The sequence below is a fragment of the Scophthalmus maximus genome, chromosome 19 (genome assembly GCF_022379125.1).
Source record: "Scophthalmus maximus strain ysfricsl-2021 chromosome 19, ASM2237912v1, whole genome shotgun sequence".
In the NCBI taxonomy this organism is placed as follows: domain Eukaryota; kingdom Metazoa; phylum Chordata; class Actinopteri; order Pleuronectiformes; family Scophthalmidae; genus Scophthalmus; species Scophthalmus maximus.
The window spans coordinates 3,595,001-3,615,000 of record NC_061533.1 but is presented as its reverse complement, the minus strand read 5'-3'; the positions used below and the strand labels follow the sequence as shown (position 1 = coordinate 3,615,000).

General features: G+C 48.1%; 1 protein-coding gene and 1 long non-coding RNA gene across 3 annotated transcripts in view; one reads left to right on the top strand and one right to left on the bottom strand.

Annotated features, from left to right (window-relative positions):
• The window catches only part of adamts3 (ADAM metallopeptidase with thrombospondin type 1 motif, 3), a 113,582-nt gene that overhangs the window by 37,270 nt on the left and 56,312 nt on the right, over window positions 1-20,000 (top strand). For both annotated transcript variants that reach the window (XM_035638733.2, XM_035638734.2), the window contains exon 5: window positions 13,939-14,135. In XM_035638733.2, coding sequence (XP_035494626.2) covers window positions 13,939-14,135 — 197 coding nt within the window. The remainder of the gene's footprint in view (window positions 1-13,938; window positions 14,136-20,000) is intronic.
• Window positions 2,715-5,374, bottom strand: LOC118313359. The gene is made up of 2 exons (XR_004794452.2): window positions 5,243-5,374; window positions 2,715-3,218 (listed from the first exon to the last, which is right to left on the bottom strand). It is a non-coding gene; the product is annotated as an uncharacterized LOC118313359 (long non-coding RNA).

Here is a 20,000-nt window from a genome sequence, read left to right as displayed (position 1 = left end):
TGTGCAGGCGAAAGCAGACGGAGGCGGCGCTTCATTCGTTCTGTCTGTCAGAGAGCGAGAGAGAGAGAGAGAGAGACAGCACTGGAACGTTCAGTCGCCGGCTGCGATGGCGCTCCGCAATAACCGAGCGCGCGCCGTGACGCGTCAAAGGCCAAGCGGAACCAAGTGCAGAAAGAGCAGTCGCTCACTTTTTGTCTTTGAAAGGTTTCCTTTCACCGAGCGAGGCGCGTCGCCGCCAGTTAATGTGGTGTGGTTTCAGTTTGCTCATCGTGTTTGCTCATCCCATCATGTCATGTGGGACTAACTGTAATGGCCAACGCACAACAACCGGCGAGCAGCGATTTTTTTTTTTCCAGATCCTATTTCCATCGATTCACCGGTCGCGTCTAATGTCTCCTTTACACGCCTGAGCTGCTCCCCGCCTTCATGCTTCATGTCATGAACTCAGAAGACACGTTGATCTCAGATGTGCCGGGCAGCAGCGACGACATCCCCTCCGTGGAAAAGTACACAAACACCAAGGTGATTAAATGTCTTGGGTCCAATATGTTGACATATTATGTCAAAGTGAAAATTCATGTAGTAAACGTTTTCCTGAGGAGTTCATTTCTTCTTCAATACAGCACGATGTTCAATTTGTAGATTTCGGTCTCATGTAGAGCCAAATAGGCGAGAAAGCCCCGATCGGCGGCGCGGTCGACCGCCGGTGCCGTCCAATCGGTGCATGGTCGCAGGTGTAGGCGGACGCTCAGTGGACGAGCTGTCGGTCGGACCACACCCCGCCGCTCCCACGTCTGGTTGCAGGAAATCCAAGATGGCGCTGGTCAAAATGCGAAAACAGTCGAGCCTTTCGAAACAGCAGCTCCCCGACCAACGGGTGACGACCCGATGGGTTTTGACAAATACATGCAGTGAGTGATGAAGATGAAGACGAAATCTCATCCTCCTGTTGATAACTTTCTGCCAGAAGCTCAATGCTAAAATATATATTATATAGTATATATATATATATATTTTTTATATATTGTTCTCTAATGTCCGGCGATAACAGCAAATGCGCGCTCGGCACTTCCCACGTGAATAAGCTCGACGAGGAGGAGCTCGTAGATACATCCCCTTTTAATTTCTATTGTCCGTACGTTAGGCTGCTGTTCTAAATTACAGTGTGTGTGTGTGTGTGTGTGTGTGTGTGTGTGTGTGTGTGTGTGTGTGTGTGTGTGTGTGTGTGTGTGTGTGTGTGTGTGAGTGAGAGTGTGTGAGAGAGAGAGAGAGACGTTAGTGTAGTGATAAGGAAAAGCAATTTACCTTCAGTAATGCAAAAACATTATAGGTTATCGTGGTTGGCTTGGTGTCGTTAATGAGGATGGTTCCACTAATGTGATGTAAACAGGAGTGGTGATTTAGCACCACCCCCCCAGTGTGTGTGTGTGTGTGTGTGTGTGTGTGTGTGTGAGTGTGTGTGTGTGAAATACCTAAAGAAATGAAGCTGACCACAGAAGCTTTGATGTGTCCTGCAACTTCTCAAAAATTCATAATCGCTGCAGCGTAAAAACAAAATCCGGGTCGATACGTCTTCACAGACGCTGATCACGCTTCGTCTGATCGGGTTCTGCCCGTCGGCCGTTTGCACGATGATGCGGCAGATTTGGGGGGGGGGGGGGGGGGAGATATTTTCCACATTGCCTCACGTCCTCACGACGTACGGAACCTCCCGAGCACACGTCTGACGAGGAGTTCTTTCCATCTGAAACCTGGTGATAATTAGCCACTCCGGCCCGAGCCAAGGATCTGGGAGCAGGATGGGAAAAGACCTTGGGAGCATTGAGCAATATTTTGACTCGAGAAAAACGCTCAATCGTTTCGGTTTCAATCGTGCGAGTGTGTGTGTGTGTGTGTGTGTGTGTGTGTGTGTGTGTGTGTGTGTGTGTGTGTGTGTGTGTGTGTGTGTGTGTGTGTGTGTGTGTGTGTGTGTGTGTGTGTGTGTGTGTGTGTGTGTGTGTGTGTGTGTGTGTGTGTGTGTGTGTGTGTGTGTGTGTGTGTGTGTGTGTGTGTGTGTACGCTCTTCCTGACTCGCTGTGAATCATCCAGCTACTTTCCCAAAAGTCACATGGCAGCTGGAAGGCTCTCAGGAGCATCTCTTCTCTCCTTCTCCGTCCACTCTGCCTGCCGGGGAGAGCCACATACCTCAGATTCCTGTTGCTTGTTGTGATGCTACATCCTCTGAGAAATACCGATCCAGAAAGAGGAAGAACGGAAAAAAACAGCCAGTCAGAGAAACAGCCCAGAACTCGTCTTGTGACCGCGCGTTGTTGTTCTTCTGCGGGTCGGAGGAATAAATCTCAGATCTCAGAAATCTTGCGTTTCACACGTTTGGACTGACGTCGTGTCTTTTCTGACATTTCTTTTTTAAATTTTCACCATCCAGCCCCCCCCCCCCCTCCTCCAAATGGTGCTGAGCAATCCTTGAGGCGTGTTCATCCCGTATAGGACAATGCAGTCGTTTAGAAAGAGAGAAAAGAGATGAATATTTTACCGGAGATGCAGTGTATTAATTCATTCAGTATATTGACAGAGTGTTTAACTGCGTCACGCACTGCGGTTAAACGGCAGATCCACTCAGGTGTTAGTTATCCATCTCCGGATGAAGACGGTACAAAGCCATTAAGCGGAACAATTGGCAGACCTGCGCTCCTCGGAGTGCCAGTGTAATAATATTAATTCATAGACTTTATTTCTTCAGTCAGTTGGTATATTTCGCTTTCACTCTTTGGCCACTGCCAAGTACTGCAGGTGACGTCTTTGACACCAGTCAGGGTGGATTGTGTTATTAACTTAAATTAAACCTTCTAAAACACTTTAGAAATGAAGATGACCGGTGATGCCAAGGCTACAATTACTTATTCTATTCAATCGCTCAACTGAGTAAAGTGGTCCACGAGGGCAAGGATGATGAAAAAAGAAGGTGAGATCGTAGTTCCTCAGTCCGTGACCTGTGACGCGCCGCAAACGTTTGGTCGCAACTTTGTTCTGTGGTTTTTAAGAATTTCCTGCCAACTGTGACCAAAAAGACATCCTTGGAAGTGCAAACAGGCTCCGTTCACATCCCAGAATCTTGGGTCCTCACATTTCAGTGCTTTTATCATTTGTGCTGGTGAAGGAGAGAGTGGAAACTGCTTGTCGCTGCTTGACCCTTCGACGATGACATTGGGTCGGTTGTTCTTTTTTGGAGAAAGAGAGAAAAAAAAACAACGGATGCAGGTCACCGAAATATATATATATATATATATTCAACTCCCTGAAAGGAAATACAGTGAGCATTTCTTCCAAAAAAGGGCAGTTCGCACCCCCGGCCATGAATGAAGCCTAAGTTGTGCTGCATGTTGTAACTGACCGACCCCAACAAGGCCGAGCGTTGTCTGCCCCACGACTCCCTCTCTCTCTCTATCACACACACACACACCCCTCACACGCTTGATATTCTGTTTCCCGACAGCTACAACACAACACAACAACAGGTAGGCAGGTTAGTAACAGAGAAACACTTTGTGAGTGTAAACAGGTCCGAGGTAAAGGAACAGTTGTACGCAGCTTGAATCAGGACATGGTTTCGCAATAAGACTGTTAGAAGAAGAAGGAGGAGGAAACAGCCAGACTCACACTCGAAACATGTCAAACTCACACTGGCTCACTTGTTTGTTCAACCCCTATGGAGGAACATTAATTTATAAAAACATACATACTCATATTTTTCATTCCTGTGCCATGCCAGGACGTTTGGCCCGTCCCTGTCTGGGATTACAAGTCGCCCCCCTTACTACATTTCAAAATCGTACAAAACCTCTTCTTCCGGGCTTTCTACAGACGGCAAACAGGCATCATCCGCATATACGAAGTCAACATCCTTTTCACCTTACAGAATGGCGTCGCACACTTTCTACACGATTCAGTCAGCACAGTGGGGGGTAAGAAGCACGAACAGTCAGATGATGTTCAAAGGTACAAAAATGGTGCCGGGGTTTAAATCTGTTGGAATTATCCTTTAGATATTGAGCTGGCAACACCTCCGGCTGCGCGGTGGTGTAGTGGTTTGCGCTGTCGCCTCACAGCAAGAAGGTTCTTGGTTTCGAAATCCCGGTTGGAACCATCCAGGGCCTTTGAGTTTTGGGACTTGATTAAGCTACATTCAAATCAGTGTGAAGCCAGTACTATAACCAGACATTCTCAAATGCATCTTGGCGTTGGCGGCATTGACATGAACAACTGTAAAAGAGGCTTGTTCAAATACAGTGTAAAAGAAATTTAAAATGAAAAAAAAACGAATTTTAAGAATCGGACCAAGAATACACAACCAACTTTCAACTCTTGAACGTTTGCTATGTACTCCGTCCAGACAGACGAAGTCTGTCGATGCTCAGAAAGTTTGGTACAAGAGCCCCATGGAACAAATTGCACCAGAAACTTGCCTCAGTGTGATTACATTCTGCCAAGAGTTGGGATAATGGTTTGGCACTTTCACTTTGTGATGTATCACAGACTGTAAATACAACCCACAGGCCTGGCAGGGACCATCCTCTGCACAGAGAAAAAGGCTTAATACATCAAAATCTTATCTCAGACTGGTTTCAGGGTAAAAGAGATACCAGATTACAGAATGCAAACCGGCACATCGACCGGTTGATGATCAACCGTCAGCTGAGTGTGAACATCCTGACGGGATTTGACACAGATTAAGCTCCTGCCAGTCTTCCGCTATCGTGGCATCGATCGCTCGATGTTGCTCCGCAAATTTGGTTTGCATACGCAGCAGTTAATCCATAGTCAGATTGATGCGATGCATCGATCTGGCGTGCCAACAACCACTGTACTGAAACACACTATACTCCTCAGCTCAGAGTAATCATCAACCTGAGAGACTCAGGCTCACGCCCTTATCCGGGTTGAACGTCCTCGTGCCTGCGAGGGAAAACCCCCAAAAGTCAAGCTAATGAAAAAGAAGGTTTTCTACACAATTTCCTGAGCAAGCACCGTATTTAAGGAACCGTATTAGTACCTTTGCAGCAACTAATTAAGTGACTCATATTAATTAGCTGACAGAGCTACAGAGCTGCGGTCATTTTCATCAAAGGACAGAAATATTTACAGCAAATGTGACTTTCAGAAGCATCTATGACATAGCGAAGATGAGATACGACACGGAGGAACAACGATTGTTCCTCTTCGGGGTTTTTTCGATCATGCATACCTCCACAGGAACCCTGAAATATTGAATGCTGATTTGGAAGGTGAATTCTCTCTGATGTGACCACGCGCATCCATGACCATGAGTTTATTTTCCGATTCTCTATACTCACGGACTAGGAACAGGCATGTTGGCGAATTGTCGGATCAGCCGGACCCGTATGGTGTGTTTGCGCGAGTATGCGGTACGTTTGATGTCAGACGTGGGATAATTGTCCTTTCATGTCATCATGTTTTTCCCACTGACCATTAACCCCTGTGGAGATGTTCATTACTAAAGATGTGACATGTTTCCTCACAAAGAGGCGCGACGACAGACATTTCTACTCCAGCAGGCAGCGGAAGCTAATGTCGTCGTTAATGGAGTAGCTCTGGGAAATTGCTTTGATTTCTTTCTCTTTCTTTTGCGGCGACAAACATTGACTTTGATGTCAAGTCCTCCGGCAGGTGGTAACATCAAAATTTTACAGAGTGGAATTTAATTCTTAATGAGGTCCTCCTCAATTTTTATTCACGTTTGTGAGGATATTCATTTTCGGCAGTGCGCACAGTTGTGGGCAGTGAGACCAAAATAATGAGAGCAAAATTGCCAGCCAAACCCCCCCCCCCCCCCTCTCCGTTGGTTTGTCAAGTATTAGCGGCAATGTTTCCACTTCCATGTTAGCATGGAGTCATTAGAGCAGCGCGTTCACGCAGAAGCAATCTTCTCTCTTACAGATAGGATCTTTGTCAGACTTCATCAGACTGCAAGTTAGTCGATATCTAATCCCACTGTTTGGTGAAGTCATTTTTACAAGCGCTATTATCCAATAACACCAATGGTGCTTTGATCCACTACACATGATTTTTAGTCATCTTGTCTTTGTATTGTGTCTAAATACTAACACCAGCATCCCCCTCGCGGAGGGTAGTTTGGTCTTCCTCAAGCTCGGGTCCTGAGGCCCGGGAGTTTGAGGGCTCTACCCAGTATCTCAGCTTTCTCCAAGGACTGTCTTCCTCTGGACAAAGACTTCACATGTTGTACCGGGAATCTGCGGCAGCAACACTCCCAGTTTGAGAGGTCATAGTCCCGATCCTACTACCATAGGGACGACTTCGGACTTCACCTCCCACATCTGTACCAGTCCTTTCAGCACCGGGTGCATCTTAATCTTCTCGTGCTTCTTCTTCTTGGTCTTACTGTCGTCTGCCTTCTTAAGATGGATTTTAAGCTTGATGCATTGGCTAATGCGGCATTGACATCAATTTGATGTCAATCCCCTTTTTTCTTACTTGGCACACGCGGCGTGTCTGGAGCATTGGCGAGATGGACCTTTGTAATTGAAGTAGTGACTTCCTACATGTGGAGGGGCTTTAATAGCGACATGTTTGCCACTGACGCATCCTCAACAATTGAGGAAAGGTCAACTCCAAAACTATCATGCAATCTTTGCCCATTCTGCCCCTTTGGGCAAGGCCTGCCAGACTGTAGCCGTACACACCTCGGGATGGTCAAAGGACGAACAGACCACCTTCTTCTTCAGCTCCTCGCTAAACGACCGCAAAGGATGCCATTCTTCTTCTGGTCGCGATTCCAGTGGTGTAGATAGTTTTTTGTCAGCAGCAAAACCTTTCGTTTAGGAGAAGACTGCATTTTATGTCAGGCGTGCCTGAAGCGCAGGCATGGAATAGTCTGGTGATGTCACAGGTGGCGTGTGCAATGACCGATGCATCGAACATAAATCCACCTTCATGATCCTTGTCAGCAACCACTTTCAACCACCCTTTGGGACCTATGCACTTCTCAACCATACTGGGCACTTGGTTATTCCTCTAATAAGAATTGAGAATACTGAATTGATGTTTATGTATATTGACAGCGTTGTGACCAGGTTCAGTGTTCATGTGACAACCTTATGTCAGGACCATTTCTATCATTAATGGCCTTTTACAGCAGAATCTCTGTGTTTATTTTCTCAGGCAAAGCAGTCAAGACTTAGAAAAATCATTAGTGATGCTTTAATATAAGACCCAGTGGGAGCAGGAGTGCTGGCTTCAATTTTATGCCCAAAAACTCCCTGTGAGCCTGTTAACCGTGATGTAGGATCTTCAGGAGGGCCACAGAGAATGCACACAGACACACACACACACACACACACAAACACACACTTACACACGCACACACAGCTTTTAAAATCTGCAGGACCCTTTCGGCTCCGAGCCACAACCCCTGCGTGGCGTCTCCGCCACGTGAAACGCCTTGGCCGGCATTCTTCTCTCTCCTGTTGTGGTGCGCTGCTGGTAATTATTACCGCTGTTGTTGCTGCTGTCACCGCCCATTTTCAAGTCCATTCAGGCGGGGGGGGGGGGGGCGCAGAAAGGGGCTAAAACAATATTGCCTCAGTCATAAAACCCTGTGTAATTATGCTGGGTTTTTATGTGCCCCGGGGAGTCAAAATTTCCCCTTACATGACAATTAAATTGCCAAACACTAAATCAACTGCGGTTCCAGAACACCTCGGCGCTGGGACCACCCCACCGGCAACTCTGGCTTTGTATTCCAAGCGTCGGGTTGGAATTTATGGTCTCGTAGCAGGGCACCTGATTTCACCCCCTATTGTTCACTGACCCATACCTCAGTGAAAACCCAACATCTAGCGGCAAAACACATTATTCGAACCTACTGTGAAACGAGATGCCAACCAAGAGAGATTGGTTGCATCAATGGCATCGGTCACATATTGGTTTATTTTGATTTTGATGGTCTTTACTAATGGAAGCCATGAGTCTGTTGAGGGTGTTTCATAAAAAGAAATATTGCTTCTGTGCTCAGCGCCCTAGAGGAAAAGGAAAAAGCCTGATCAGCAGCGTGTTTACTGCCGCAAACAGCTGCAACACATTGTTGTAGTGGATTTAAAAGGAGAGAACTGTCAAACCAACAGAAATTAAACGTCTGCAGGTGCATGTCTTTCTTCACATGGATGGTACCATTTTGGTTTTACCAATAGATATATTTTTGGACATTAATCGTTATAGGAGAGGAAAGGTTATTTTCTTTTCACAGATAATAATGAGGGACCTTGGTTTACGGAAGTCTTTGTGGAAAGTGTGGTCCCCTCTAAGGGTTTGAAATAATTACCTTCAGGAACTTTGTTTAACTGTTGATTAATCTCATACAGCCGGATAAACGAGGTAGAGAAATATAATGATAAATGGGGGCCTTTTTTTTTTAACAATTTCACAAATTACATTGGATCCAATGATCCACAAAGTCCAGTGTTTTGGGCTGTATGTCGTCTTCTCAGGCTACTGGTTTATTGAAAACTTGCCTGTGGCTCAGGAGATAGTCGCTCGTCCCCGAACCTAAATTGCATGACATTTTACTCCTTTTAATTTATAATATATCACTGTAGCGCTTCAGAAAAACTTCCCAGACGTCGTTCCACCGCTGCTGTGAGCATCTAACGGACTCTGAAGTGTATAGTCGTTGAAATGGTGCTCAAGCAATTATTTCTCAAATAAATCTGCATCCGTTCTGATGATCCGCTAATCAGTTATTGACATTTCATCTCAACAAGCCCTTCGTTTAAAAACACCAATCAACAAATGAATTGAACGTGGAAAATATTCAATAATTTCAATCCCTCTGTGGATGGATTCAAAACAGTGATTTTTTTTTTCATTTATTGACCTGGTTGTCATTCAAAAATGTTTCCTAATTCGGTCCAGTTGCACGAAGATGGCTACATGTGGTTTGATCAGGTACTTCATTTGAAGTATGAACTAGATCTTTCATTGCAGACATGAATGTTGAAACAGACAATGGTTGAAGGCTTGACGGGACGTTAGTTACAACAAGGGATGCCAAACCTTTTTTGGGGGGGAAATTGGACCATTTTTATACAAACAATATTTCTGTGGAACAGCCCCTGAGCAATTTATTGTTCCTGAAATAAACTCCCCAGAAAATCTCATTTAAAGAGTTTTTTACTCATTCTGTCCTGGAAGACAGATTGGGGACCTTACATGTTGGTGACCTGCTTTAATTCAAAATCTGCTTTTTGTTGTCGTGGGCGTGTGGAGGAACGATGCCATCTTATAGACAGATCGCTCCGCTGATGACGTTTGAAACTGAAAAGAATAAACACCAAACTGTCTGTTATCATCGGTCGAACGTTAAAGCGTCCCATCAAATTGTCCCACTTTGTTTTATCCTTAACTAATTTTAGCTCGAGCCAAAACATGTTTGTTTTTTTTTTAAGCTCACATTTTATGTAAATTCCCTTGTCTCAATCTTAATGTGCATTTCCGTATCATTTGAATCCCGGGAGTCCCGCTGTAAAAAAGAAAAAACGATAAAAGGATTAAAGGCCATATTTTATGCAAAATCTGCTGCTAAATGTCGCAGTTATACCTTGGATGCTTGTTGGGCATTTTTCCTTATTATTTTTTTTAGAACATCTAGAAATAAATAGATCTGCGTCCTCCGTGGGAGAAGCTTTGTTGAAGGCATTTGAATATTAGCAAACAAACTTCCCTCTGGGTTTGGCGATATCAAATATCTAATTCTGGCGATATACCTGTGTGTGTGTGTGTATATATATATATATATATATATATATATATATAATATATATATATACATATACACACATCGGTGTCCCTCTCATTAATGGGGTTGCTGGAATGTGCGAGCGGTACTGTACTGGGATATTTATGCCATCACAGCAGACACGGTAGATTTCCACCCTAGTCTGATGGCGAGTTGCCTGTCGCCTACCTCAGTGCCATTTTTAGCCCGGGGGGGGGGGGCGACAGCGGCTCTGACCGGCCCTTGTTGCCACCTTGCTGCACAGTGCCACGTGTGGGCAGGAGCTGGCCGGCGGCCCCCCCCTCCCGTCTCCTGGGCTGCTGCTGCTGCTGCTGCGTGGTGGTGGTGGTGGGGCTCCCAAGGGACTGGGGCTTTGGGTGGGGGCTCGCCGCTGACTGAAGCACACTAGTGGTCTTAAGGAGCGCTGCTGAGGGGAAGTCCTGTGCGCGCGTTTGAAGTAGGGACCTCAGAAAGCCTGTTTACTCAAGAGGTGGGGATGGGGGGCGGGTTGGGGGCGCTGGCGGGCCGCACAAGAATGCCTGTGTCACGACGGGAGCGGCAGAGAGCAGGAATGCGCTCCACAATCCCAACACTGTAGGAGCCGGGCCACGGCTGAGGTGGCAGCCATTTCTCACTATTTATTTTAGCTCCCTCTCCACTCAATCACTGGCCCTGTCTGCAGCCCTCAGCATCCCTGGAAAACTGAGCGAGAGAGAGAGAGAGAGGGAGAGAGAGGGAGAGAGACAGAGAGAGAGAGGGGGGGGGGGGGGGGAGGGAGAGAGAGAGAGAGAGAGAGAGAAAAAAAACATTGCTTGTGCTTTTATTTATGGCTTGAGATTTCCAAGTTGGTGCCAGCCATGTGCACTCTATGTTAATGAGTTATAAAGACTGAGATTTTTTTCTCTTTCTGCCGATCTACTTTTCCTTAGGTGCAGACGAGCATCCCCCCCCCCCCCTCTGCAAAAGAAATCCAGGATTGAGACGTCTGGGAATGTTTTTTATTTCCTTCTGCAGCGTGCGGTAATATCACTGCACGAGCTCGACCGGTTATAGAAAGATGCTTGTGTTCATCCTTCCATTCGGGGCCTCCGGTTTAGAGCTCTCCACACTTTCATCGGGTTTGGCTGAAGGCACTGAAGTGAGATGTTGTTCTGACTCGGCCCCGCTGCCAAAGCCTTTCGGACACGGCAGGACGACGGGGCTTATACCGACACGTCTCTTGAACACACAAGCCGACCCCTTGAGTCCGCGTGACCTTTGTTTACCGAGCCCCCCCCCCCCCCCCCCGGGCCTGTTTGTAAGTGGGCCGCGTGAACCCGCGTGAACCCCGACGTTTTTCGTTCCCCGAGGCCAGCGCCGCGTCGCCGCCGCCGGCCGGCCTGGAGGATTGACCTTTGACCTTCCTCATCCTTATTCGACTTTACCGCAGGATGAAGATCCGCTGGTCCCGAGTTGCACGAGGAATCTGGAGGAGCCAACGTCTGCGATGTCATTTGTTTCCGATAAAACAAAACGTGTCGCTCCGCGAGCGGAGGCTGTTTGCACTGCAAAGCGCCGTGGGCTTCAGCGAGCTCACAATTGAGCCCTCAGCGCGTCGATGGATGACACTGACAACCTAATAATAATAATAACTTAATAGCTATTGCCTTCATAGATAGGAGTCGTGGTGAAAAGGGCTAGAAGCGTCTGATCAAAGCGCGAGAGTGACATTTCATGTCGCTGCTCTCTCTCTCTCTTCTCGCTCTTCTCTGCGGATCTCCGACGACTGTCAGAGGAGCTTTGTCGGCATTTAACAAGATTTTAAAGTTCACGTCATCGTTTGACTGTTTAAAGGGAAAAAAATAATTGCAGGGGTTGTTATATTTGAAAAAGCTACCCGGGGAAGAAAATGCGTATCGTTCATTTGAACGCGATTCAAATGGCAGTGTTTTTCTGTTCTTTGAGGAGTTTCAAGGGTTTAATAAATCAGCGTGAAAGGCCGCGAGTGGTAGCATACATTAAGTTGTACTGTAATAACAAAAAAAAACTATCTCCTCTGTCCGACAAACGGAGTCGGCGCCGGGTTCGCGCGCCCAATGAAGTTAGTTTTTGAAATGAACCACATTTCAAAAAAACTAACAAAGAGGAACTGTACAATTCCCCATCGGCGCCGAGACCAAATAAAAACGGCGCGTAGGTGCAGCCGTCGGCCCAGCAGCTCCAGCAAAAGCTAAACGGAGCAGGGATCAGTTATTCACGTCTTTGCCAAGATTTTCCACGCTGGGATTTAAACCTGCAACTCGCCTGCTGGCTGCTTTTGTGGCCAAAACCAGGGCCGCTGCCCCTCGGAGGATTTTATTTATTTTTTTTGAAATTCAGTCATTATTATAGTGAGGAAAATGTTTAAATCCGCAGTGGCCTCCTGCTGCAAAGCGCTGAGGTGTAAAGTAGGCGAGATCTGCACCGGCCACTCAATTTCGATCTGGGAGAACCGGGAGTGGTTCGCTCTCGTCGCCCGGGATTACCGACGGCACCGGATGAGGGATTTCACACCGGCCGCTGTTCCCCGGCAGGCTCGACGGAGGGCGAGTGTGGCGCTAAGCAGTTTACTGGCTGAGCGTTCACGGTCCCCTGGTCTGATTCAGCAGCCGGCGGCGCAACTGGGACGATTCACTTGGTCTTCACGTCGAGTGGAGGCGGGAAGCTCGCTTCAAAGTCCAATCAGATTTCAGGGGGTAATCGGCAATTTTTTTTAAAAACGCCTTAAATATATCATGAAAAAGAAGGGAGGTCTTAAAGGGAGACAGATTATGGTCATATTCAGGTTCATGATTTTAATTGGGGTTATTACTTGCTTATTACGTCACATAGCCTAATGATCAGTTCACGCTGACTGAGTTTCATCTGGATCTCCTCCATCGGAAAAGTGATTTTTTTTTTTCCCCCTCCGGCAGAAAACTTGCCGGTCCAATCGCAACCGGTTATCTGACAATGGGCGGGGTTTATACCGTGACCTGGGAGAGAAGCGACGTCTGCAAACAACCAAGATGGCTGCCGCGGACGACCGAGCGTTTTACGGAAACATTTCTTCCACAATAAACGTCAAGTCTGGTTCACAGATACTGTGGAATCATCATCACATCATCTCCTCTCTGCGGTGGTCTGTCCGCATTTTTGGCGTGGCCCAACAGACGCCACGTGATGCGTCGCAGGTCCGTCCAATCTGCGTCCGGAGGCGCTTTTGCTCTGCGTCCGTTGACAACGCCTCTTGGAAATCCAAAATGAACCGAGAGGTCCCAGACAAATACGCATTTGAGTATTAGTCTCGTCACGCCAGGCCGGCCGCTGGCCTCCGAATGACCTCGTATGAGTTCATCAGCGTACGTGCTGCGTTCACAGACCTCTCGTTCCTTGCACATTTCAAACCCTAACGTGAGGCTAACGTCCGGCGGCTCTTCGGAGCCCGAGGCTCCGTTCACCGGCAGCATGTGAACACGCCGGCTCCGTCATCAGCTGGTGTGTGCGACGGCGTGTTGCATGTCCACTGGACGCACTCCGTCTTTGCCTTCGAGGCAGGTACACCGCAACATGCAATTGATTCCGTCGCTGTTCTGACTGAGGGACAAAATCCACCCAGGGTAAAAGCAATCTAAGAGTGGGCTTTTTCTTTTTCTTCTTTTTTTTTTATAGCGTTCATGGTTTTAATCGTGCTGTCAGAAGTTTCCAGTTGGCATCGACTCATATGAGAACTAATGAAATAATGTCGCACCATTATTTCGCAGCTAGTGTTGAATGACAAAAGTTGATGAAATCTCAAATTTCTCCCCAAAAAAATAACTTTCACTCTCAACTAATCAACTAATTCTTTTTGCGACTGAGGCCAAAGTGTCATCATCGTTTTTTCTTGATTTGTACCAGCCGCTGTCCAAAAAACCCAAATATTTTCAAATTATAATGATTTATAACACAGAAATGCAGCAGCTCTTCCAATTTGTGAAGGATGGAACCAATTCATTTATTTGAAACCTGCTTTTTTTAAACCAATCGTTGCAATTCTAGCACTTTGCAATCAACAGTAGCTGTTTGTCCCCAGACTCCTGTTTCATACGCTCGCTGTATGTTAACCTCCCCCGTCCCGATCTGTGCAACAGAACCAGAGCTGGACGTGCCCGGGACCTTCGACTCCGTGGCCCGGCAGGTCAACGAGACCGTTCACCGCCGCCGCCGCCGCCGGGACGCTGGGGAGGACGACTACAACATCGAAATCCTGCTGGGGGTCGACGACTCGGTGGTTCGGTTCCACGGCAAGGAGCACGTGCAGAACTATCTGCTCACCCTCATGAACATCGTAAGCCGCCGACACTTTCTCTTCTGTAACTTCACACTTGTAAGCACCTTCTATCCTCACACAACCTTCACGTCACATGTATGTCCACATGCCTCATATGAAGGTTGGGGTTTGGCCCGCTATTTGTGACGCACAAATGGTTGAACGGAGCTGCACGGTGGCGTAGTGGTCGGCACGTTCGCCTCACAGCAAGACGGTTCTGGGTTCGAGTCCCGGTTCAAAACCAACCAGGGCCTTTCTGTGTGGAGTTTGCATGTTCTCCCCGTGTGTGCGTGGGTTCTCTCCGGGTTCTCCGGCTTCCTCCCACAGTCCAGAGACATGCAGAATGGGGTTAGGTTCATTGGAGACTCTAAATTGACCGTAGGTGTGAATGGTCGTCCGTCTCTGTATGTGGCCCTGTGATAGGCTGGCGACCTGTCCAGGGTGAACCCCGCCTCTCGCCCAATGTTAGCTGGGATTGGCTCCAGCCCCCCGCGACCCTTCAATGGATAAAGTGGTAGAAGATGGATGGATGGATGGTAATGGTTGTATGCATTTGTAACTCTTTATGTTCCCCTTGTAGATTATGAGACCTCTTTCTTTCCACTTGACCTGTAAAAGGTTTGGTTGTTTTGCTGTAGATTTTCTTCCATTTCTTGCAGTGCAGTTGCACTATAAAGGGGCCACTTCACAGCCATCATGGAGGAGGAGAGGAACAATTACAGTGACATATATATCTCTCGCAGTGCACACTGAGCGAGCAAGTGTTGCATCAAGACATGCTTTATTATCTCTTTTACAGAACGCCTTTTTTAGCAGGTTTTGTAACATTTGCCATTTGGACGGTGCTGATGCCGCCACGGGAAGCTCGTTATGAATAAAAAGCCGTGGGCAACCTGCAATAGTGTCCATTAAAATCCACGAATACTGCGCCATTGTGCAGCAATGGCTGAAAAAAGTCTGAAAAAGAAAGTCTATTCATCCGCCTGAACACGAAGGTGGAGAAGCTACTGAATGTTTCAACAACCAAAAAGAGAAAATTCAGTCGGCCCGTGTTCATTCTGAGCAGCGGGTGCGTTCGAGGTAGCACATAGTTCGGTTGTGTTGCCCAGGGCCAGAAAAACGATCCGGAGGAGGAGGAGGAGGATGCACTTCCCTCGTAATCTGCCCGTGACAATCACGTACTGTTTGTCTGCTCGGCACCGTCCGAATGCCGTGAGCCGTCGGCTCCGACAACAGCCCGCGTCTCCGGTGACTCCTCTGCCTTTCTCGCTCGCCGGCTGATGCAGCGGGTTCACACTGGGCGCACGGCTGCTCCGAGGCAGGGTGCCGGTCGTCGCCCTCTGTGGGAAATGAGTACTTCTTTATTGTTCGAACACAAAAGGGGGGTCGCGCCATCGACATCTCCGGCACCCTCTGCGCGCGTCTGCTTCGGGGGCGTTGGCCGCAGCTCAGCCGAGGTCATGTGATCAGGGCACCAGGGCACGGATTGAAAGCGACTTCATGCCACAATGTATGAATATTTGCACACGTGCGACAGAGTTTTAGGGCCACGTTGACGGGGGAAAAAATTAAAGTGAGACTTCGAGAATACAATCGTAATATTATGAGAATAAAGTTATGACTTTACTAGAATTTAAAAAAAAAAATTCTTTAATATTATATACTCTAATATTCACAATGTTTCTCCACATTCCTCATTTTAACGCATGGGACTGCTTTTCTGACATTTCTCCACTAAACCAACACAGAGACCAAATTACGACTTTATTCTTTCAATATTATGACTTTATTCTTGTAATATTATGACTTTTCTTTTCCTTGTAAAATTACGACTTTCTTGTCAAGAAATTATAACTTTTTTTCATGCAATATTATGACTTTTTCCTCGTAAGAGTACGACTTTATTCTCGTAATATTATGACTTTACTCTCATAAATTCTGGACTTTACTCTCGTAATTTTTGGACTTTACTTTCATAATGTTATGACTCCATTCTCGAAATATTTTGACTTTATTATCGTAACATTATGACTCTGTTCTGAGAATTGTGGGACTTTAATCTCAACGTCTCCAATTCCAGCCCCTAATACCAAGTGTTTTTTTTCTATACCGACGACGACATGTTGTGCGTCGCACTTGATGCAGGACAAAAGCAATTAGGCGTCGACAAGCAGGTTATGCTTTTGGTATCGCGTGACACTTCTGCGTGTGCGTGAGCCAGGATTTATTCTGCCCATTGATGATGTCATTGTGATACTGAGCGCTTCGCAGGTTTTAGCCGCAGCTATCTGCCGATTGCAGAAGGGGACTCGTTGCATCCAGAAATACATTTGTTAAATCCCCCTCGCAACGCAGCGCGGTGAGAGATTATCCTTTTCAAATGCATATTTTCAGAAGCGTTGATTACATCATTCCCTTTTCTCTCTTTAGCCCCTTAACCTCTCGTCAGTGTTGTGTTCTCATTGTTGTCTGACAATTGGACTTGAAACAGGATTGTCTCCGCTGTCGTCTCCGCTTTGTTACTGTTGGATTGAAAATTCAAACGCCTTTTTTCTGTCGAACATAATGGTCCCATATGGAGTGGGGTGTTTTTTTATTTTGAATTTGTTTGGAAATGAAAGCAGTTTAGTTAAAAGCTGAAATGAGGTAGAGGAATTCAAAAGAAAAACATTCCGGATCCGCTCGCTCTGCCCGTCGCCTCGATTCAGACGAGGAAGTGGCCTTGAGGTCGAAGTGCACGTCCATGCACGCGCTCTCATCTTTCTTTCCAGTTCCTTATTTCCATGACGGATTCCACAAGAATCTTAAATTCCTCCAACTTGACCCCTTGATAAATACACTCGTTCATTTCTTTTCATTTGTATATTTTTCATGTAGATCTGTATCTTTATATGACATGAAGCCAAAGTCAGTGTGATGTGATGAGATGAATCCACCACCAGTCAGTGGTTGTGACGACCTGCAGGGATGAAGATCTCTCCTCCTTCCCCCTCATCCCCTCATCCCCTCATCCCCTCCTCCTCTTCTCCTCTCCTCCTCTCCTCCCCTCCCCTCCTCCTCCTCTCCTCCTCTCCCCTCCTCCCCTCCTCCTCTCCCCTCTTCCTCTTCTCCTCTCTCTCTCTCTCCTCCCCTCCTCCTCTCCCCTCCTCCTCCTCTCCCCTCTTCCTCTTCTCCTCTCTCTCTCTCTCCCCTCCCCTCCTCCCCTCCTCCCCTCCTCTCCTCCTCTCCTCTCCTCCTCCTCTCCCCTCTTCCTCTTCTCCTCTCTCTCTCTCTCCTCCCCTCCTCCTCTCCCCTCCTCCTCCTCTCCCCTCTTCCTCTTCTCCTCTCTCTCTCTCTCCCCTCCCCTCCTCCCCTCCTCCCCTCCTCTCCTCCTCTCCTCTCCTCCTCCTCTCCCCTCTTCCTCTTCTCCTCTCTCTCTCTCTCCTCCCCTCCTCCTCTCCCCTCCTCCTCCTCTCCCCTCTTCCTCTTCTCCTCTCTCTCTCTCTCCTCCCCTCCTCCTCTCCCCTCCTCCTCCTCTCCCCTCTTCCTCTTCTCCTCTCTCTCTCTCTCCCCTCCCCTCCTCCCCTCCTCTCCTCCTCTCCCCTCCTCCTCCTCTCCCCTCTTCCTCTTCTCCTCTCTCTCTCTCTCCCCCCCTCCCCTCCTCTCCTCCTCTAACAAGAGGTCTGGAGACCTGCAGTGGAGGCTCCTCCCCTCCTCCCCTCCTCCCCTCCTCTCCTCCTCTCCCCTCCTCCTCTTCTCCTCTCTCTCTCTCTCCCCTCCTCCCCCCCTCCCCTCCTCTCCTCCTCTAACAAGAGGTCTGGAGACCTGCAGTGGAGGCTCCTCCCCTCCTCCTCCTCCCCTCCTCCCCTCCTCCCCTCCTCCCCTCCTCTTCTCCTCTCTCTCTCCCCTCCTCCCCTCCTCCCCTCCTCTCCTCCTCTCCCCTCCTCCCCTCCTCTTCTCCTCTCTCTCTCTCTCCTCTCCCCTCCTCCCCTCCTCCCCTCCTCCCCTCCTCCCCTCCTCTTCTCCTCTCTCTCTCTCTCCTCTCCCCTCCTCCCCTCCTCCCCTCCTCCCCTCCTCCCCTCCTCCCCTCCTCTCCTCCTCTCCCCTCCTCCTCCTCTCCCCTCTTCCTCTTCTCCTCTCTCTCTCTCTCCCCTCCTCTCCCCTCCTCCCCCCCTCCCCTCCTCCTCTCCTCCTCTAACAAGAGGTCTGGAGACCTGCAGTGGAGGCTCCTCCACGGGGCTCTGGCGGTGAACCTCTTCCTGTCCAAGATGAATCCTCCACGTGTCCGTCCTGTCCACACACAGAGACCATCGTTCACTGTCATCTGGACTGTCACAGACTGAAACCTCTTTCGGACATTTTAAAGACGGTGTTTTTCGACTGTGGGGAGGTTTTTAACGGAGACTGTTTTTATTCTTGGTGCTGGCTACAGACGACAAGATGCGACCAAGTGGCAGTTGTTGAATTTTGTTGTCGGTCAGGCCAGACTGTCGATTTATAGAAGCAGGAAGGACAAGATAGAGAATGTGTCCGGACACGAGCTGACACACATGTACGTGTCTCTGGTGAGAGTCAGGATGAGAGTGGACGTCAGGTTCCTCTCTGATGAACGACGAACAGGAGTTTCTGTGTTCATCTTTCACTGGTGAGGGCCGTGATGTTCTCTGGTCAATTTTAATAAAAGTTCTTTTTAAGAATCAGAAAAAAAAAATAAATCCAAAATCTCCACTTCTCTCTTTTCCTCTCCTCTCCTCTATCCACCACGTGTCTTTCCATCCTCCCAACCCTCCTCTTCTCTCCTCTCCATCCCTCTATCCTTCCCTTTAATTCCTCCTCTCTTGTTCCTCATTCCTTAACCTCGTCCCCCCCCTCCTCTCGTCTTGTCATGTCTTCTTCCTTCCTCTCTTCTGCTCTCTCTCCCGTTCTTCTTCCCTTCTTCCCTTCTGGCCCGTAACCCAACTCGCCTCTCCTCTTCTTCACTATTACTGTAACCCTAAAGATGAATTAAGATAAAAAATAAACACAAGTGTGGACATTGCAATGAGCGAGGAGGTGTTGAATAAAGACCCTGGTGGATCAGTTTCAGTCACCGTGTGCGCTCACACAAGGAGACTCATGCGGACTGAAGGAATCTCCTCCGCCCTGGAAGCCTCCTTCCACCCCGGTGGTCAGAGATCGATACGCGGCCTGTTGAACTGTTGGACAGCGGCTGTCACACGGCGCCTCATGAGCCGTTTCCCCCTTTCGCGGTTCCTTTCTTCCCCCAGGAATTGCACGTCTGCACAACAGCAGTGAGTCCACAGGCGAGAGTCAGAGGGGATGGACTCAAAGTCCAGACCGCGCTCCTCTGGACTGAGGCCAGTAGGAGATTTGAAGAAAAAAAAATGGAATGGTAGAAACCGACCATGACGCCAAGAGAAGCTGGAGGCTCCACATCGCTTCATCAGTGGACGCTCCACGTGGGACGTGAAGTATTTCATGCTTTTTATGGACCTCTGTTGGTGACATGTGGGTACTGCAACAACAGTCACGCGCAAATATTCTGAGGTATCAGTTTCTTATGGGTGCTAGTTTGCAGCTCGAGGCTGTGCTTCATATTTAGGGAGATGTCTAATATTGTATCATCTGAAACGGAAGTGAAAGACTGAAGGACTGTGGCACGACCTTCTCTGACCACAGTTGCGTTTGTCGCAGGAGGGTTTGGATTTGTCTGCATTATCGTCTGGTCGGGGGGAAAAAATGCCAATTGCACAGGAGAATTTCTGCAGGGGGAAGCAGTCGCGTCAGCGGGACGGATCGCCGACCCCATCGGGCCCCTGCCTCCCTCCCCGGTGAGGCAATTTGAGTTACGTGAGCTGGATGGATGAGATGTGAGAGGACGAACGACACGTACTGTAACAGGAA